Source organism: Cucurbita moschata, unplaced genomic scaffold, assembly GCF_002738365.1.
Source record: "Cucurbita moschata cultivar Rifu unplaced genomic scaffold, Cmos_1.0 Cmo_Scf00031, whole genome shotgun sequence".
Taxonomy (NCBI): Eukaryota; Viridiplantae; Streptophyta; class Magnoliopsida; order Cucurbitales; family Cucurbitaceae; genus Cucurbita; species Cucurbita moschata.
Genome location: NW_019268547.1, coordinates 556,269 through 575,099, shown reverse-complemented (window position 1 = coordinate 575,099; position 18,831 = coordinate 556,269). Strand labels below are relative to the sequence as shown.

General features: G+C 36.0%; 4 protein-coding genes across 9 annotated transcripts; 3 read left to right on the top strand and 1 right to left on the bottom strand.

Annotated features, from left to right (window-relative positions):
- The first annotated feature begins 1,558 nt into the window (after positions 1-1,558).
- Positions 1,559-3,511, top strand: LOC111464707 (elongin-C-like). Its single transcript, XM_023108938.1, has 3 exons — positions 1,559-1,748; positions 1,918-2,023; positions 3,239-3,511. The coding sequence occupies exons 1-3, from the start codon at positions 1,637-1,639 to the stop codon at positions 3,315-3,317; spliced, it is 297 nt and encodes a 98-aa protein (XP_022964706.1). The 5' UTR covers positions 1,559-1,636; the 3' UTR covers positions 3,318-3,511.
- Positions 3,512-4,573: 1,062 nt separating this feature from the next.
- LOC111464704 (protein THYLAKOID ASSEMBLY 8-like, chloroplastic) lies at positions 4,574-8,444 on the top strand. 3 transcript variants are annotated; one of them, XM_023108931.1, is made up of 5 exons: positions 4,574-4,854; positions 4,886-4,897; positions 5,088-5,540; positions 7,303-7,693; positions 8,265-8,444. In XM_023108931.1, exons 3-4 carry the CDS (start codon positions 5,163-5,165, stop codon positions 7,690-7,692), a joined length of 768 nt encoding a protein of 255 aa, XP_022964699.1. In that variant the 5' UTR covers positions 4,574-4,854; positions 4,886-4,897; positions 5,088-5,162; the 3' UTR covers position 7,693; positions 8,265-8,444. The 3 variants fall into 3 exon arrangements, with proteins under 3 accessions (XP_022964699.1, XP_022964700.1, XP_022964701.1); XM_023108932.1 differs by having other exon boundaries at positions 4,588-4,897; positions 5,141-5,540; XM_023108933.1 differs by having other exon boundaries at positions 4,588-4,897.
- Positions 8,445-10,107: 1,663 nt separating this feature from the next.
- Positions 10,108-15,455, top strand: LOC111464929. 4 transcript variants are annotated; one of them, XM_023109213.1, is made up of 9 exons: positions 10,145-10,383; positions 10,833-11,173; positions 11,311-11,469; positions 11,588-11,766; positions 12,613-12,700; positions 12,936-13,042; positions 13,177-13,252; positions 13,334-13,399; positions 15,237-15,455. In XM_023109213.1, exons 4-8 carry the CDS (start codon positions 11,644-11,646, stop codon positions 13,348-13,350), a joined length of 411 nt encoding a protein of 136 aa, XP_022964981.1. In that variant the 5' UTR covers positions 10,145-10,383; positions 10,833-11,173; positions 11,311-11,469; positions 11,588-11,643; the 3' UTR covers positions 13,351-13,399; positions 15,237-15,455. The 4 variants fall into 4 exon arrangements, 3 of the variants coding, with proteins under 3 accessions (XP_022964981.1, XP_022964982.1, XP_022964980.1); XR_002714116.1 differs by having other exon boundaries at positions 10,108-10,383; positions 10,833-11,469; positions 12,920-13,042; XM_023109214.1 differs by lacking the exon at positions 10,833-11,173.
- Positions 15,456-15,541: 86 nt separating this feature from the next.
- On the bottom strand, positions 15,542-16,379 carry LOC111464928. Its single transcript, XM_023109211.1, has one exon. The coding sequence runs from the start codon at positions 16,194-16,196 to the stop codon at positions 15,657-15,659; it is 540 nt and encodes a 179-aa protein (XP_022964979.1). The 5' UTR covers positions 16,197-16,379; the 3' UTR covers positions 15,542-15,656.
- Positions 16,380-18,831: the final 2,452 nt, after the last annotated feature.

The following is an 18,831-nucleotide window of genomic DNA, read 5'->3' as shown; positions in this document are numbered from 1 at the left end:
CCCCCCAGAGGCCAATGTCTTCGCTAGCACACCACTCGGTGTCTAGCTCTGATACCATTTATATCAGCCCAATCCAACAGTTAGTAGATATTGTCCACTTTTACTTGTTACGTATCACTATCAGTCTCACAATTTTAAAACACGAATGCCAGGGTGAGGTTTCCACACCCTGAAAAGGAATGTTTCGTTTTCTCTCCAACTGATGTAGAATCTCAAAGTCTATTAGAGCGTTCATTTTTAAAATGCATAATTTTCACGAAAAAGACTTGTTTAAATATAGGAGTTAATGTAATATAAGAATGAAATGTTGGAATCGGGTTGTAATAGCAACGTTGATTAATGTGAGCGGTTTTTCATATTTTCTATACTTATTTTAAAAAATTACGTGATAGCTTCAAAATAATAATGTTGCTCGGATCGATCTAATTGATTTTAAATGAAATTAAGTAAATTAGTTATTTTTGAAATTTGGCTAACAAATTCGAATATTAAAAATATTTTCAATATAGTTCATTCGATAATCTTGTAAACAAAACCCTATAATATCTAAGTGTAATGAAGGGAAAAATTAATAAATTAAATGACATTAGGGCATAATAATTAATAAAATTCCAATGGTGTAAATATTCAAATATTTTGATATTTTTTTAATTTATGACCATGAAATAATCATCTATCTAATTAATTTAAAATAAAATAATTATCAAATAATCTAAATTCAAAATTAGCAATAATTTAAGCTTAATTTGGGTCATATTGAATCCAAGAGGCAACGGCCCGTTATCCTTCCACTGCAAAGAGAGGGAAATTTTCGTTGCTCTATGAAACCAGCCTCACGCCATGCCCTCCGCTTTAGAGGGCGATGAAATCATGGACCTTCGCCTAGATCCCACAGCCTAACTCCTCACTTCAAATGGGCAGGCACGAGAGAGAACCGCTTGGATCCGACCAAGCAAGACAGGCTCCTGTCCCATCACTTTAACGCCCCCACTTGGGTCACAAGCTCGCGCAACCAAGCTCGGCGATGGACACGCCTGCCAATTCCAAATATAAATAAAGCCGAACTCGAATTTTCTTAGATGTGGGAGAAACAATTTGGATCAGCTTAATCTTATTCATAACCTAGCTTAACTTGGGTTGTCGGTTATTTTTATTTTTTTTAATTATCTTAAAAAAAATTATGCTTATACACTTTACATATTACATTAATAACTAAAATCTCATAGATATAATATATCAAACATTTACTTATCATTACGCATTACTAACATTAGTTATAAACATTAAATATTCTTAATATTAATAATAATCTTACAAATAGAATGGTGGTAAATTTTTTATTTTTAAAAAATTCAACCTTATTCAATACGAGGTTACCATTATTTAATAAGTTTATAATATTTAACCAATTATTTAATAAGTTTATAAAATTATTATTAAATTAGTGGCGAATTAGTGAAAATTGAACGGATAATAAGAATTACATCGAAAATCTTATGAATTAAAAATAAAATTAATATTATTATGATTATTTTATTATTTTGTGGGTATAATTTTAACGAAAATTTGGTTGCAACGTGAAGAAAGCGAGGGGAAGAGGAATATCTCTCATTTCTGCAAAATAGTTCAGAGCCAAATGAAGAAGGAAGAGACTGTGAAATTGATCAGCGCTGAGGGTTTCGAGTTCTTGATCCACAAGGATGCTGCCATGGTTTCTCAGACCATTCGAAACATGCTTACTTCCCCAGGTCTCCCTCTCTCTGTTGATCAATCCACTTTTTGAGGCTTACGATCTAGTTTTTTATTTCTTGCTCATGTATGGAGAAGAATGGATTAGGTGAAATCTAGGAATTGTTGTTTTGTTTTGAAATTTTCATGTTTAGGGCTTTGTTTTACTATTTTAGTTTTTATGGATAGGTAATTTTGCTGAATCGCAACACAGAGAAGTGACTTTTCCTGAGATTAGTACCACCATTCTCGAGAAGATTTGCCAATATTTTTACTGGAATCTTCAATTCGCCAGGTTTTTGTTTCTTTTTTTATGTCGACTTCTCTCTAATTATGATTAGTCTGAGATGAATTGCCTGAATTTCTAGCAAAGTAAGATGCTGATGTTACCTTTTGCTTTATTTCGGATTTCAGGTTCGGTTAGTTTTTCTTAAACTGGTCCTGTTCCAATGATTACTAATTGGAAGTGTAAATCGTTTACACTGAATCACGTGGGAATGAAACTTTTGATGCTTATTGTCTGATAAAGATATTAGTTATGGATGTTATTGTAGTTCTTGTTACTATTCTGGTCCATGATCTTGGTCTCTTTACATTTTTTTCGTTTTTTTTTTTTTTTTTTCTGGAATTGTTTGTTAACGTAGGGCTGCATCCTCTCCAATTAATTGATAATAGAAACGAAGCGTAGGGCGTCTAGCATTTGGACTATGCAGATTGATCTTGTTGGTCTGAAATTTTAGATTCGTTTCAGGAAAAAAGAAGAGAAGTTTTGTGAGAAACAAGATAGAATGTAGTATGTTTGATCCGGATCAACTTATCATAAAACCATTCATGTTTCTTTTGTTATATACTTTTGTTGTTTGTGTAAGAGATGTCTTGTAGGCATACCCTTGAGTTAGAACTGTACATAAGAGTTCTTATATGTTAATTGGATTTAGAAGTCAAATGTTTTGCGCCACAATAGGACAGTACATGGATGTAAATTATAATGGAGGAAGGCTTGACAGCTGACGATGACAATCCTCCTAGGCTAAACATTACTATTATTATTAAAAAAGAATTATTGAGAAACCTGGCTGTCATTGAGAAGAAAAGAAATACATGGACATACAAAAAGGGAGTCGACTACAAGAAGGGACTTCAGTCAATTAGAATGAGTATACTCGTAAACAAAATTGAGTCGGAGTAAGCTCTTCTATTTATTGCGACTTGTCGGAGTGTTTCTAAGGCATGTGGGAAAGTGCATGCTTATGGAGTTTAGGTCAATTTTGTACAATGTTTTGGTCATTTGGTCATTTGGTCATTTGGTCATTGGTGGACAACAGATGAAATTACACTCTTCATGTAAACATATGTGACTCCCCTCATTTTTCTGGCAATTTTGTGGGGACTTAACTGATTAAAGATTATGCTGTTATAAATACTTACGCGTGTACCTCTGCATTCTCTTCGTTTCTTGTTTCGTTCTTTAACTCTGTGTCTCGGACATTGATTTCTTGCTTTTTGCCAGTGGGAAAGAGACCGAGTTCCCGATTGAACCTGAATTGACTCTTGAGTTGATGATGGCTGCCAACTATCTCCATACATGAAATGTGACCTCCGTGCAACCTTCCAGATAGAACCATTTGACATTATAATCAGGTGGCAATTATTGTAGGGATAAATGTTGGGTATTTTTGTACTTAGCTAGCCTCACTGAGATGACTTATAGAATACACTTGAAACATCTATGTTTCCATAACCTTTTGTTTTAAGGAGATATTGGTCGATGGTTCTTCAGAAGGTAAAGTACTTGTGTTGTGGGACTCTAAATTTTGGATGAAAGGATTTTGTGAGATCCTACGACGGTTGAAAAGGGAAACGAAACATTCCTTATAAGCGTGTGGAAACCTCTTCCTAGCATACGCGTTTTAAAACGGTGAGGCTGACGACGATACATAACCGACCAAAGCGGACAATATCTGCTAGCGGTGGGCTTGGGCTGTTATTATTGATTAAATCAATGAAACTTTAGGAGTCTGAAGAATCACTCTTTGGGCCCATTTTGATAGACCCTAGACTCTTCATTGAAGAGAAAATGCAATAAATACCTACGAATGAGTAGAATAGAATCTCCTATGGCATCCATTGTACAATCTTATCATCTTGGATCCAAAAGAGAGGAAGGGGGAAGAGAAGGTGTTGTGCGTGTAGTGAGGATTAATAAAAATCTACACTGATAATATATTCTCGGCATTTATCAAGTACTTTTTTTTTTTTTATTTACTTGGAAGAAAGTCTTAGTATTTGTATTTTGTTTCAGTAATGTCCAGGAACTTTCAAATATTGCACTAAAAGCTCGAAAATGTTCTTACCGTTAATATATGGATATAAATTATCATCTATATCCTTGAATTTTGTTGCATTGATGAGATCGAAGATTTGGTTGATCATTGTTTACGTCCTTTTTAGTCTATTTGTTGTGGCTAATTCAAAAGGTTCTTGAATGATCGATGATGATATCCTTGTGTTCCACTTTAGTTATCAACTATTGTTTTCTCTTTTTTTCGCTCGACCTTGACGCTTAGTCCAGTTGAACTAGCTATTGTCTTTCCCCTTTTCTTCTCTATTGACCGTGTCACTTGTTGTTCTTTTTAGTTTCCCTTGTCTCTCACGCATTGGTCGTTTTTCTTTTGACGCTCGTCTAAGTCAAAGAGTCGCCATTCACCATCGAAGTTATTACTAGCTCTTTTTTAATTAAAACTCAAAAAATAGGGAGAGAGAGGTTGGGTTGTTGTTCTCATGACTTAGGGTTTGATAGGAATTGATATACCAACCCAGTCCAAAAAAACTCCCCTCAATTTAAAAAAATAATAATAATAAATAAATAAATAAATAAAAGCCTCCTTCCCACCAAGCTTTCTTTTCCCTCCCATTGCCGCCGCCACCGTCTCTGTACCGGTTTTGTTTTCCCCTTTTCCTCCTCCTCCATATCTCCCTCTCCTCTGCAACCCACGTCGGCGAACTCTCTCTGCTTCAGTCACACGCCGGCACATCTCCATCGGCAACGCCCGTTTCTTCCTTCTCTCCCTATCTCCCTCTCTGCTTCAACGGCGCCGGCACGTATGACTTCCCAGCCTTCTTCTACTCGTCTCTGACTGCCCACCAATTTGCTCTGCTCGTCGTTAAGGTGCACACTCTGTCTTCCTCTAACCACTCCCTCTCTCAGTCGGTTCTTACCGAGTTCGCAGGGATTAATTTTTTTTTTCTTTGTTCATTTTCTTTCTTCAATTCAACCAATTCGTATATAAGGTAAAATTGGAATGAGGTCAACAAATTTATCTAAAATCCTGCGAAATTTAATCTCCCTTTGTTCTCAGTTCTGATGCCTCTCACGAATGATCTAACCCTCTCTGCCNCCCCCCCCCTCCAGTGAAATCGAGCGGCATAATACGATGGCAATGCGGTGGTTTTCCAAGTTGAAGTTACCCATTTGTTATTCGGTATTCCTACGAGGTCTAATGAGGAGACCCATTAGAGATATCCCATTACCAGTAAAATCGACGGTTGCCGGATTTCAGCCGGATTCCAGCCGACCCTTAAGCGGATTCCGGCTATATCACGACGGGAGGCCGCGGGGACCCCTTTGGAGAAGCCGGAAAGCAATTGGGAAAGAAGCGCTTTTCGTTATTCAGGGATTGAAGAGATTCAAGGAAGATGAAGAGAAGCTCCAGAAGTTCATGAAATGTCATGTTTTGAGGCTCTTGAAATTGGACATGATTGCTGTGCTTGGTGAACTTGAGCGGCAGGAAGAGGTTGCTTTAGCCGTCAAGGTCTCTTTTCCCTTCCTTTTCTTCATTATGTTCTGTCATTTTTTGGGTTTTTAACTTTACTTCATGAGGTGCCATGGAAATAGATAACGAGCTTCTGCAAAATATACTTAATATTCCTGACTTACTCTTGTTTGTTGTCACTATTACTTTCAATAACCTTGTTGGTTAATGCTTTGAATTTTTGCTTCTTAATTGTTATGTTCATCTCTGATCTGCCCCTTTTGATTCATCAGGGTCTTCTTCATATATATATATATGATTTAAGATCTTGTATATGAACCCTTTTCCAATCTAGTTGCTTGTGGAAAATATGTTGTGAGATCCCACCTCGGTTGGGGAGGAGAATGAAGCATTCTTTATAAGGGTGTGGAAACCTTTCCCTAGCAGAAATCTTGAGGAGAAGCCCGAAAGGGAAAGCCCAAAAAGGACAATATTTGCTAGGAGTGGGGTTGGGTTGGGTTGTTACAAATAATATCAAAGCTAGACATCGGGCAATGTGCCAACAAGGACGCTAGGACTTGAAGGGGGTTGACATGAGGCGGTGTGCTAGCTAGGACGTTGGGCCCCGAATGGGGGTGGATTGGAAGCTCCACATCGATTGGAGAAAGGAACAAGTGTCAGCGAGGACGCTGGGCCTCAAAGGGTGGTGGATTGTGAGATCCCACATCGGTTGGGGAGGAGAACAAAACATTCTTTATAAGGATGTGGAAACCTCTCCCTAGCAGACGCGTTTTAAAAACCTTGAGGGAAGCCCGAAAGGGAAAGCCCAAGGAGGATGTGCCAGCAAGGAGGCTGAGCCCTGAAGGGGGGTGGACATGAGGCGGTGTGTTAGCTAGGACGTTGGGCCCTGAATAGGGGTGGATTAGGGGTTCCACATCGATTGGAGAAAGGAACGAGTGCCAGCAAGGATGCTGGACCTCGAAGGGTGGTGGATTGTGAGATCCCACATCGGTTGGGGAGGAGAACAAAACATTCTTTATAAGGATGTGGAAACCTCTCCCTAGCAGACGCGTTTTAAAAACCTTGAGGGAAGCCCGAAAGGGAAAGCCCAAGGAGGATGTGCCAGCAAGGAGGCTGAGCCCTGAAGGGGGGTGGACATGAGGCGGTGTGTTAGCTAGGACGTTGGGCCCTGAATAGGGGTGGATTAGGGGTTCCACATCGATTGGAGAAAGGAACGAGTGCCAGCAAGGATGCTGGACCTCGAAGGGTGGTGGATTGTGAGATCCCACATCGGTTGGGGAGGAGAACAAAACATTCTTTATAAGGATGTGGAAACCTCTCCCTAGCAGACGCGTTTTAAAAACCTTGAGGGAAGCCCGAAAGGGAAAGCCCAAGGAGGATGTGCCAGCAAGGAGGCTGAGCCCTGAAGGGGGGTGGACATGAGGCGGTGTGTTAGCTAGGACGTTGGGCCCTGAATAGGGGTGGATTAGGGGTTCCACATCGATTGGAGAAAGGAACGAGTGCCAGCAAGGATGCTGGACCTCGAAGGGTGGTGGATTGTGAGATCTCACATCGGTTGGGGAGGAGAACGGAACATTTTTTATGAGGATGTGGAAACCTCTCCCTAGAAAACGCGTTTTAAAAACCTTGAGGGAAACCTAGAAGGAAAAGCCCAAAGAGGACAATATTTGCTAGCGATGGGTTTAGGCTATTACATATTTGCTTTTAGATTCTCTTACTTCATTGTTTTGGGGAATCTGACCTGCTGCAATTTTCTATTGTCATTATGTTTGCTCGCCTTGTACGCTTGTCGAACTTTCAGGTATTTCGGTTGATTCAAAAGCAAGAATGGTACAAGCCCGATGTTTTTCTCTACAAAGACTTGATTGTTGCATTAGCTAGAAGTAAACAGATGGATGATGCAATGGAATTATGGGAAAGCATGAGAAAGGAGAATTTATTCCCTGATTCTCAAACGTACACCGAAGTCATCAGAGGCTTCTTGAAATATGGATCTCCTTCTGATGCAATGAACATATATGAAGATATGAAGAAGTCTCCTGATCCACCAGATGAGTTGCCATTTAGAATTTTGTTGAAAGGACTTTTGCCACACCCCCTTTTGAGAAACAGAGTGAAGCAAGATTTCGAGGAGATCTTTCCTGACCAGCACGTGTACGATCCCCCGGAAGAGATATTCGGCCTACGCTGAGGTATGTTTTATTAACGTTGTGTTGTTGCTGGTATTATCTGAAGATTGATAGCACTTAGTAGGCATTCGTAGTCGGCCATTGATGTCATTAAAGAATGACCAAAACATGTCTTCGAATTAGCGGTCAAGAAGTGTAGGATGAATAGTTGGTCAGATATCCGTACGAGTCATGTGGATAATAGAAATCTCTTCCTCGTATGGTTTGCTCATCTTAGATATGTGGAGAAGGGGATCAAGTGAGTCATGTCATCCTTGTAAACAGGAAAATTCATAGACCATTCCCGTCGTCGTAAGATCACCCCTTGGATGTGTTAAATATTTAGGGGTCACGAACCAACGATCAAATCCTGTTCGATAAGTGGAATGCATTGGTTGTCCACACTTTTGTGGGGTCGGTAGGTTCGTTTGGAAGAGTACACCATTGTTATTAGAAAGCCTTTGAAAGACCTTTAGCCCTTCAACGTCAGATGCTTGTTCATGTTAGTTCACTGCTGCTAACTAGTTTAGCCCTTTCTCTTGCATGGTTATGACTTCATTCTAATCTGATTACCTCGTATTACACATCATTTCAGTGAATTAATAGGACGTTTTGTCGGAGAACATTACTCCGGTTTTGTGATGTTTCCTGCTGCTGGAGCTGAAAGCAAAACGACGAAGCGTGACGATACAAAACTGCAATGAGATGGAGACATTATCAATGGCGTTTCTCGGGACAGGCGTCTTGGGATTCAAAGGAGAAGGTAAAGAAGATGGTGAAAACACCATAGCTTCGAATCAAATGCAGGTGTTTGTTTCCTATTAAGAGAGTATGCAGTTTGTTGGGAGTACAATTCCAGTTACCCGCCTTATTTATCTAACATTTAAAAATCTCCGCTCACGCTCTCCCCTATTAAACGGGGTTTCCACCTATTCAAAGCGAGTTCTCGACCTTGGAAGATAAATAGATATCTCTACCCGGACTCTTTTTTTTTTTTTTCTCTACATGTTATTCATAAATTTGTTTCCATTATTAGGGGATGAGATTTGAGGGAATATGCTTTGTTCCCTTCATCATAACTATCTCATATTCTCATTCTTCTCCATCCTTTCTCTTCAAATTTAAATATAAAATAATAATAATAATAATAATATATAAATAAATAATTTTATGATATTTTAGCCATTAACAATAAATAAATTAAGAATATCTAACGTTTTAACTTATGAATAAATAGACTTTGTAAAAATATTTTTCGAAAAACAACAAACCAACAACCGAACCCAACTCAACTCTAAAATAGAAAGTTGGGTTGGACTATAAACTCTATTCAATAACTTAAAAATCTTCGACTATAAATTATATTCGATTTGTTTATATATTGAAATAAAATGAGTTTAATAAAATTCAAAATTTATAATTCGTTGGAACTTCATGAAGAAAGAGTTTTAATAAAATATTTGTATTTTATTATTATTATTATTATTATTATTATTTTGACCAAAGGGGCCACTCTCTCCATAAATATCTAAAAATATTTTCCAATTTAAAATAAAAACTATTTATTATTTTGGATTTGTTATTGGTGGGGATTGAAGATGCTGTGGGTCCCATCCCCACTTGTTACTATGTCATATTCTTATTCTTCTCCATCCTCTCCTCAAAATTACAAATATAAATTAATTAATATTCTTAAATTTTATTTCACATAATTTCAAATTTTTAAATCAAGATATTATTATCAGGCAGATTTTTTTGACTCCAGATTAATAATTAAAAAATATAACCTAATTAATTTTAAATATAAGAGTATTATTTAACTCAAGAATGGTAATAACTGACACTCACCTTACTGCTAATAGATATTGTTCGTTTTGGATCATGGAGTTTAAAATGCGTTTACTGAGAAAAGGTTTTCACACTATTAGAATGCTTCGTTTTCCTTTGGGGACCAACATTATCGCTGACACACATCTCCGTGTCTAACTTTGTATTGTTTGTAACAATCCAAACTCACTCTTATCAGTAGATATTGTCCGTTTTGGCCCGTATCGCTGTCAGTCTCACTGGTTTTACAATAATAACTAAAATCTTATAAAATTCAAATATCAAACATTTAAATATTCTTAATTTATTTAAAAGTAGGATATGGTTGAGATGTAACACTAAGTTCGGGTTGTGAGATTGAACGAACAAAAAAAACGTCAACCCATGAACCGAATTGAATTTTTGTTTTTCTAAAAATTCAACTGAACCTTAAAAAAAAATGTCTTGAGTGAACTTGGTCCCGGTACGGAGTCATATAAAGACTCATATTTATTTAATTATTTTTAGTAGTTAAATAAAAGAAAATATTTTACTCAACAATAGTTTATGGTTATTATTATTTTTTTTCGTCAATTCTGAAATCATTCAAGTGATATTGGGAGTGTTCATTTCACCACCAATTTGTTCGATCCACAAATCAGTTATCAGGTTTACATGAATGGATCGGACGTTGAAAATTTTGGATCGAACACATTGATTTGATGGAATTGACATCTCAGATTCCAAAGATGAGTCCCGTCCTTCCATTTATTTAGATTTTAATCCTCTCCCAGTTTCACTCCCCATCACAATCATCGATCGCGAAATTTTCACGAACAGGGAATTGAAATTGAACGATTCCTTCTCATTTCCATGATTTCTCAGAAGAAAATGCCGAGCCTCTCCAGGTAAGACCACGCTTGATTGATCGATCAATGGCTGATATTAATGGACTAGACCTTTTCAATTCCCCTATTTCTTGTTTGTAACGTTTCTTACAGATAATATTTCGCATCGGTTGCACGAGAGTGGTTATCGAGTGGCTTCACGTCTCTCTCAAATATGATTGATGACTATTTTCTTTTAATATTCGACATTGGAATCTTTCCCCAATGTAATCATGGAGAAACGACCAAACAAATCCCCACAACCCCATTTTCCCCTAAAGAAATTGTTTAGGGCTTCAAGTTGTGCAACTCCTCTGGCTTTCATTTTTTTTTTTTACCCTTATCCAAATTCGTACTGTTTTAGATTTTGATATTGTTTTCTAGGGAGTTTTTATCATATCTTCAATGATGGATTGGTTTGTTTTTATGATGGGGATTTGAACGAATCTTCCTTTCCTTGATTTTTCTAGGTTCTGGAATGGAATTTTGTCAGAATTCATGGAATCATTTGGCTGCCTGAGTTAGATAGACTAGATTGTTGATGGCATTGGAATCAATTGGGATAATGAAAATTTGGGAGTTAAAAACAGTCGATTTCTTCTGTTATGGCATTATCTTAGAGATGAACCTTATCTTGTCACCTGTGATATACATGTGGGATCGAAACCCATTTGAGTTTTTTCTTTCTTTTTCACTTTCATTGTCTCTCATAAGTCATTTCAACTTGGAAAAGCACTCTCAGGGATTGCCATTGGCTGTGTGGGGAAGAAGAGAACCTGGGTCAGATAATATAATGAACATAATTGTGCTTGTGAATTTGCATTATCCATTAAAGAACACGTGGCACAACAAGATATGTCCAATTGGGATCACATGTGGACCCACCTGGCACTTATCCTCCTATGTTCTCACAGGAAAGCATGGATGATATTATTATTTTGTATGCAGAGACCAGAAAGTGAATGAGGAAATTTCCAAAAGAAAAATTCCCAAATAAGATCTTTGTTAAACTAATTGGAAAGAGGCGGCTTCTCTTTCTTTTCTTTTCCCCAAGGATGATGGCACATGGGTGACAAAGCAGTAGCCATCGCCTTCTTCTTATAAATAGTGAGTTGAGGAGTCAATTTAGACATATCTCATTCTTAGCAGCTTAGCTCATTAGTAGAGATCCTTACAAGCATAGTTTCTTGCTTTCATTTCTTACTCTGCTGATTTCTTTCAATAGGGTGTGGTGGAAAAGGAGAGTAATTTTGTTTGGTAAGAAGGAAAGATTGAGAGAAAATGGAGGGAAAGTCTAAAGGGTATCAAGCCTCCTCTTTCGTTGCTGATCTTTTCGATGTCAAGGAGCCGCCATCAACTTCTTCATCAGAAGTCTTTGCAGCAATCTTTCCTTCTCCACAGAAGGTAATGCTCCTCTCTACGTAGAACTTTCTTTCTCCTTTCCAAATTGGTTTAGATTTTGCTGCATAATGTTAAGAGGAGGCTTTTTGAAACTCATGTGGCATTTTATAAAGTTCGTTGCTTAAGGGGTCCCCCTGTTATTTGCCTATTAGCAATGATATATTTTTGTCCTGAATTTCCTACTTCGACTGCTATTGCAAGTTTTGTTGCAGGAATCTCATGTAAAGTTTTAATTGCAAACCTTCAAAGTTATTCCATTTTAATTCTTACGTTTTGATCTTTAAACTTTTTATAAATCTTCATCAATTGTTTTAGTTATATTTAGCAGAAATCTTCGGCAGTCTGTCTCCATTTTTGGTATCAAACTCAAGATACGTGACACGGAATTCGAGTCCGCATTTTTACTCAAATATAATATGAAAATATATCTTTCTTCAGTCTTGGACAATGATTCTTGGCCACTTCCGTCTAAGAGAATCTCATCCTCAGTCTTTACTGAGTCTGATATCAATGGCGTATGCGCTTGAATCAGCATGTCCTTGTACGAATAAATAGTCTTTAGAAAGACGCCTCTCTTTTTCTTGTTTTATTGTTATTGTTTTGAAGAACGGAAAGATTAACTAATTGAGCTTGCGATCACAACCGCCATAGGCTAGGGAGAAAGACAACCAAAGAACGGCTGGGGCCATAAAATGGCATAGGACTAAAATGAACTTTTATTTAAAGGTCAAAAATAAAATAGGACGTTCAAACTAAAGGAGTGCTCATGACGACTAGAATAAGATTATTCCTTCTGTGAGTCATTGTCAAATCATCACGTTTATTTAACTATTATTTTCTAATTTTCAGGGGGGAGGCAGGAATTCTTCTAGCTCTGGGGATTGGCTAAAACAGGCCAATGGAAATCAACCATCCCACGCCAGACAAGGAAATTCAGGTGTGTGAATTGAAGTATCAATCCCGTTAAAATAAAAGGACAGGGATATGCAAATTCACAAACCACAGGGATGGATTGTTTGAAACCTTTTTAAGAATATATGAGTATATCATTTACAGAAGATAAAGAGTATAATTTGTAACTATTTTTAAGAATATAATCCTCAATTTTAGCCGTTCTCAAGAAAAAAGAAATTGAGTTATGCCTAACAAAAACAAGATCTGATCATTTCAAGGAGGGAGCTTGGAGCCTTGTCATCTGAGTTCATCTCTATACTATGGAGGACAAGATGGTTACTCCCAGGCCCCATCAGCTGGACTATCCCCATCCCCTGCCCCCACTGTGAGTATACTTTGTTGATCAATTTGGATCAATGTCAAAGATGTGTGCTCTCTGCTGGAACTTTTACGATTTTATCAGACCAAACGAAAACTGATTGTTCTTCTCATGTTGTTGCGATTTCGTTGATGACCCAGTTGAAGAAAAGTGGGGGAGAAGATGATCCAAATGGAAACAACTTCCAACCTGCTTCTAGGGGAAATTGGTGGCAAGGTACAGATAAAGTAATGGACGAAGTTGTTGGAATCTGTTGACTCATCCGTTTTAGTCTCTGATTTCAAATACTTTTTGTAGGTTCTCTTTATTATTAGGACGACTGCCTTGCCTTGGTGGCGCATGAATTCCCTCCTATTTTCCAAGGTATGATGTCATTTTTTCAGCATAAATGTATATTTCGAAGCTTTTTTGTTAGTTACAATAAGTTAGAGTGAATTCGAGAGGCTTATTCGATGTTGCTGCGTTTACTTACATTCGTGGTTGAAGTTTCCTTGGAATATTAGAATCCACAGTCAGTGACATTAGTTGTGTGAAAGTGAAATATCAAACTGAGATTGATTTGACTAAGAATATGGTCGAACAAGAGACTTTTCTTTCTCAGTCAGAAGTTGATTCACAATCACTTTCTTTATATTTAGTAATGATCCTTGTGCTAGAACCATAGAGAATTCTATTGGAACCAACGTTTAACTTCCATCGTCCATGTCTTTTCACACACCTGATACCAAGAAGCTTAGAAGCTGCTTCCTTGTGAACCCACTAATAATATAACCATACAAATAGGAAATTTCAAACATTTAGTCAAATCATCATTTAATCCGTATTTTTTTATTTGTTTGTTTAAATATTATTTTAGTCCCTATATTTTTTTTGCGTTTGTTCATTTTGGTCCTTAAATTTTCAAAATGTTCGAATATTACGTGGGTCCCTGTATTCTCACATTTGGTTTATTTTATAATCTCATATATTAAATAGTTTCCATTGTTTGGTAACTCTATTTTTCCATTAAAACATTGTTTGGTAACTCTGTTGTTTCTTAATCCTAATTGATTTGTGTTAAGAAACTGGGGTATAACAACATTTTTGTCAATTCAAGTAGAACTCAATAGATTAAGCCTCAATTACTATTCTAAAGGTCGATGGTTCGGTTCTCGACTCCCGGAATCGTTAAACTCAAAAAAGTAAAAGTTAGTTCTTTACTTGCTCCCTGTCATAGAGAAGCATGGAATTTTGCTAGTTTCTCCCACTCTCCCAACCGTTTATCTGGCCTTCTTTCCAACCATATATTCTTTAGGGTTTGATTTATAATAGCAGTGGCCAATAGAATCTTTGCTTTCCACTTTCAAGGATGGCTGCAAAGCATTTGAACCATACTTCCATCCTAAGGGAAGTGGAAAGTCCCTGAAATAATCCAACATTTATACGACAGAGAGAGACCAAATCTTCATGCTATTAGGAAAAAAGAATTAAAAAAATGATCCATATCTTTGTTTCTACAATTATATACAGATTTCAGGGAGAATAAAGAAAAAGGAAGATTTTTTATATTTCCTGTTTTTCGATTCTTAAGAACATTACCAAAAAAGCACATTTCCTAGAACTTGTAAAATTAAGAATTCTTAGATGGATTGCTTCTTAAGAATTCATTTTAGGTAAAACTTATCTCTTGTAGTTTGGCCTGTTTACCAGTTTGGTTGATCCGTTTCATTCTTTTAGCTGCTTTGATCGGCACAATTACTATGGTTATTTGATGGAGTTTAGCTGTGTGGGTTGAGAGGGGATAATTTGTATCGAATGCCCAATTTTGGGTTTGGTCGGTTTTACTTGGTTCCCTATCATTTCTTAGATCTTTTAAATGTATTAACAGATTAGAAAAAAGCTTAGATGGCATGATGATTTTGAGTTGTTTGCTTCTTAAGAATTCATTATAAGTAAAACTTTCATCTCTCATGGTGGTTTGACCTATTCATCAGTTTGGTCGATCCGTTCATTCTTTTAGCTGCTTTAATCGACACAACTGCCATAGCCAGCGATGCTAGTTAAAATTCTCTAGTTATGCGATGGAGTTGAGCTGTGTGGGTTGTGGGAGGGGATAATTTGTATCAAATCCCAACTTCGGGTTTGGTCGGTTTGGTCGGGTTTACTTGGTTCCCCTGTCACATACATTTCTATTCATCACATACATTTTTTTTTGGTGCAGGAATTCATAACGAAGCTGCGCAGTGGAGCTTTGAGTTGGATTTACGTTACATTGTGTATACCATTTCAAATTAATTTCTTGTTTGTTTTTTCTTTTACTTTGAAAAATGGTGTGAAGTTTTCTGTATTTTCTTTCCTTTAATTCCTGTTTTATTAAAAATGTGCCTTCATTTTCAGTTCAATAATTATAAGACGATAGAATTAAAGACTTTTAGTGTTATTCATCGGACGTTCTTTTAGAATGATAATTAGTTATACACAAACGCCCTCTACCAACGGTTTCGAATTTATGTGCACTTTCGTGAATAATTTAATAAACTCTAATTTTACAATATATATACATATATTCTTAAAATCACACCAAAATAATTAACTCAATATTGATATAAATCTTGAGAAAAATTGAGTGTGAGGGAAAATGCTAGCGCGTGAAGGCGTGAAGAACAAGAACGATGTAAATGAAAAGCGCCATAGGAACCAAACTCACCAACGGCACGGCGGCCGCCACCGTTTCCCACCGTCGGCAACTTAAAGTCCCTAACTTTATCTGTACCAAATTCAGCAGCGCCGCCACCAAAAACCCACATCCGAGCACCGACCCGACTGCCGACGCCACCATCCCCATGCGTAACGCCGGCGCGTAGGCTACACCATGCTCTCCATCGTCGCGGCCGATGATTCTAATAGCCTGCTTTAGCGCCGAGGCGACTAGGCTGGAGAAGAGGAAGCAGCTGAAGGAGTACACATGGCAGGCGATGAGGCTCTGAGCGGCAGCGGCGGCTGGGGCACAGGGGCCGTCGTCACCGTCGGGAAGTAGGTTGACGGCGGGGTCAGCAGTGGGGTACCAGGTGATGCCGAGGAAGACGGCGAAGGTGAAGAGGGAGTTGACGTTGACGATGCCGTCGAGGGCCATGACATGGATTCTGGTCGAGGAGGATCGCCGCCGTGGAACGACGGACATGGCAGTGGACGGCGACGGAGATGAAGGTGCTTAATCAAGACAATAAAATAAAAGAATTCAAAAGTTTGATTTGATTTGATCTGATTTGGTGGCGGAGTTTGTGTTTCTTGGAAGCAATTAAAAAAGTGGCGTCCAAGTTAGAAACATGTCGGAATCGGAACACTGTTCTTTTTTTTTAAATATTCTCACTCAAACTTATTTTTAAATTTTATAAACAAATGAATAAAAAATCCTTAAAAGAATTGAAAATTACAATATCTATACCAATAAGATACATCTCGATCATATGGACTCTATGATTAAACATGCTTTATTTTGAGCAATTCTATGTTAGTGATCTACTAAAAATCTTCTTGGAATGCATGTGAGTGAAAACAAAGCATGTTGTAAGGACTCGTATTAGTTTGTGAGGATAGTCTTCACTTTAAAGAAGCGAGGAGTAGGTAATGTGACTATATCGTAAGGGAATGTTGGGGTCATTAGGTGTCAAATTCAAATTTTGAATCCTGAACATGGGTCGTTACAGACGTCATAAGACCTAATCCAGTGGTCAGTTTCACAACCTATAGCATCTCTAAAGCTCACATCTTAATCATGGGATTCACTTGACCTAACTCGATGATTGAGCTTATACTATCTAGCTTTTTTCGAGCACTTTTCAATCATTGGTATCACGTGACCTAACTCCTCTAAGCACATCTCCATGATTGATTTACTTGTGTTTCGGTAATCCAAAATAGTCCAACTTTATGACATACATGACTTCTATTTCATCAAATTGTTTACTACCAAAGATTAGTTGAATACTCTAAAGTAGTTTCCACAAATTCTATACAATTTTTTTAGCGATTAAAATAAGGGTAAGCATATTTAATTTTTTTTTTTTTTTTTTAATGTTTAAAGGTATTATTCAAACTTTTAAAAGATAGGTATCCTCTGGACAATGCAAAGTTGATAGGTATTTTAAATAATCTTGAGGATAATTTTAATTTTGTCTTGAATTTTTACTTAAAAAAAAAAAATCAAATACCCATTAGTATTACGTTTAAAAAATACTCGAACTTTTTAAAATAAAATTAAAACATTTGTAGATAATTTATGAGGTGTCGATAGACGGTTTTCATCAATATATTGACAACTTTTTTTATAAAGATAAATGACGCTGATATTTTTTAGATTTATTTGAAAATTTAAAGGTAATATTGAAAATTTTGAAATTTATAGGTATTTTTTTTAATAGAGTACCACGAACCCTTCTTAATCAAACATTTAATTTTGAACATAAATAAATAAATAAATAAATAATGACTTCGATCATTTTCTTATTACTCATAAAAATTAATTAATTTGTGAAGTTAAATAATTTATATTTGAAAAATTTCCATTATTTTCTTATTAATATTTTTTATTTAGAATAACCGTTAGCTAAAATTTCATAAAATTCAAATATTAAATATTTACAAGTGACAACTCAGTTAAAAACATTAAATATTTTTAATCATTTTAAAACTATGGCAGCGTTGAGTTCGATTAGATTGTAATATTATTTTTCGGTTGGTTGGATTGACCCAACAAAAAAAAAATGTCAACCCACAATGCAAATCGAATTCTCGGTTTTCAAAAATTAAATTCAACCCAAACCGAAACCTAAACCAATCCAACTTTTATTATTTGAATTGAGTAAGCTAAGTTGGTCCGGTTACCTGATCGTGTAAATTAGTGTAACTAAAATATCATTAAATTCAAATATAAAACATTTATAAGTCACACCATCAATGATACCAGCCACAAAAGTTAAATATTTTCAAGCATTTTAAACATAAGATAGCGTTGGGTTGGGTTATAACCTTATTTTTCGGTTGGTTAGGTTGACCTGACCAAAAAAATGTCAACCCACAGTGTAAACTAAATTTTCGATTTTTCAAAAATTAAATTCAACTCAAACTGAAAAAACGTAACACAACCCAACTTTTATGATTTGAATTGAGTAGCTTAGATTGGTCGAGTTACCGGATCATATAAACATCCATAAGACTTTAATAATAAACACGGTTGGAGTTGATAAAGTAGAATATTTTAAAAAAATTTGTGATGTACGTGGACCAAACAAAAAACGAGGTATTTCAATTCAATCAACTACAACTCTTCTTTATATTCTGAAGAATCATTCTTAAAAAAGAGAAGGAATCTTATTCCTTAAAACTTTATGAATAAGAATATGAATTATATTCCTAAAGAAGAATTCTTAAAAAGTGTTCTTCAAAATGATAATAATAATAATTTAAATAAACTAAATTAATAAAAATAAATTTGAAGTTTTAATTTAAAAAATACTATTGAAATTAAAAAAAAATTGAAGAATAACTTTCAACTAAAAAAAAGTTTTTTAAAAAAATCATTTAAATGTTAACTAAAATATTTTTATTTTTTTAATTGGAAGGTAGTATTAAAAATTTTGAAATATTTAATATTACAAAATTAATTGAATGATTTTTTTTTTTAAGTAATTATTGAAAAAGTTGAAGTATTTTAGAAGTTTAAAAAAAAATTAAAAAGTGTTTTTAAAGTTAAAAAAAAGTATAATATTATTAATGAAATTTCACAAAATTCAAAAAAATATATTGTTTTTAAATTA

Excerpts from the sequence above, each read along its gene's own strand:
- LOC111464704 (XM_023108931.1), top strand. The coding sequence starts at position 5,163 with ATGGCAATGCGGTGGTTTTCCAAGTTGAAGTTACCCATTTGTTATTCG. Across the intron at positions 5,541-7,302 it reads AGGTTGCTTTAGCCGTCAAG|GTATTTCGGTTGATTCAAAA; the intron begins GTCTCTTTTCCC and ends TCGAACTTTCAG.
- LOC111464929 (XM_023109214.1), top strand. The coding sequence starts at position 11,644 with ATGGAGGGAAAGTCTAAAGGGTATCAAGCCTCCTCTTTCGTTGCTGAT. Across the intron at positions 11,767-12,612 it reads TCTTTCCTTCTCCACAGAAG|GGGGGAGGCAGGAATTCTTC; the intron begins GTAATGCTCCTC and ends TCTAATTTTCAG. Across the intron at positions 12,701-12,935 it reads CGCCAGACAAGGAAATTCAG|GAGGGAGCTTGGAGCCTTGT; the intron begins GTGTGTGAATTG and ends GATCATTTCAAG.
- LOC111464707 (XM_023108938.1), top strand. The coding sequence starts at position 1,637 with ATGAAGAAGGAAGAGACTGTGAAATTGATCAGCGCTGAGGGTTTCGAG. Across the intron at positions 1,749-1,917 it reads AAACATGCTTACTTCCCCAG|GTAATTTTGCTGAATCGCAA; the intron begins GTCTCCCTCTCT and ends TTTTATGGATAG. Across the intron at positions 2,024-3,238 it reads TGGAATCTTCAATTCGCCAG|TGGGAAAGAGACCGAGTTCC; the intron begins GTTTTTGTTTCT and ends GCTTTTTGCCAG.
- LOC111464928 (XM_023109211.1), bottom strand. The coding sequence starts at position 16,196 with ATGTCCGTCGTTCCACGGCGGCGATCCTCCTCGACCAGAATCCATGTC.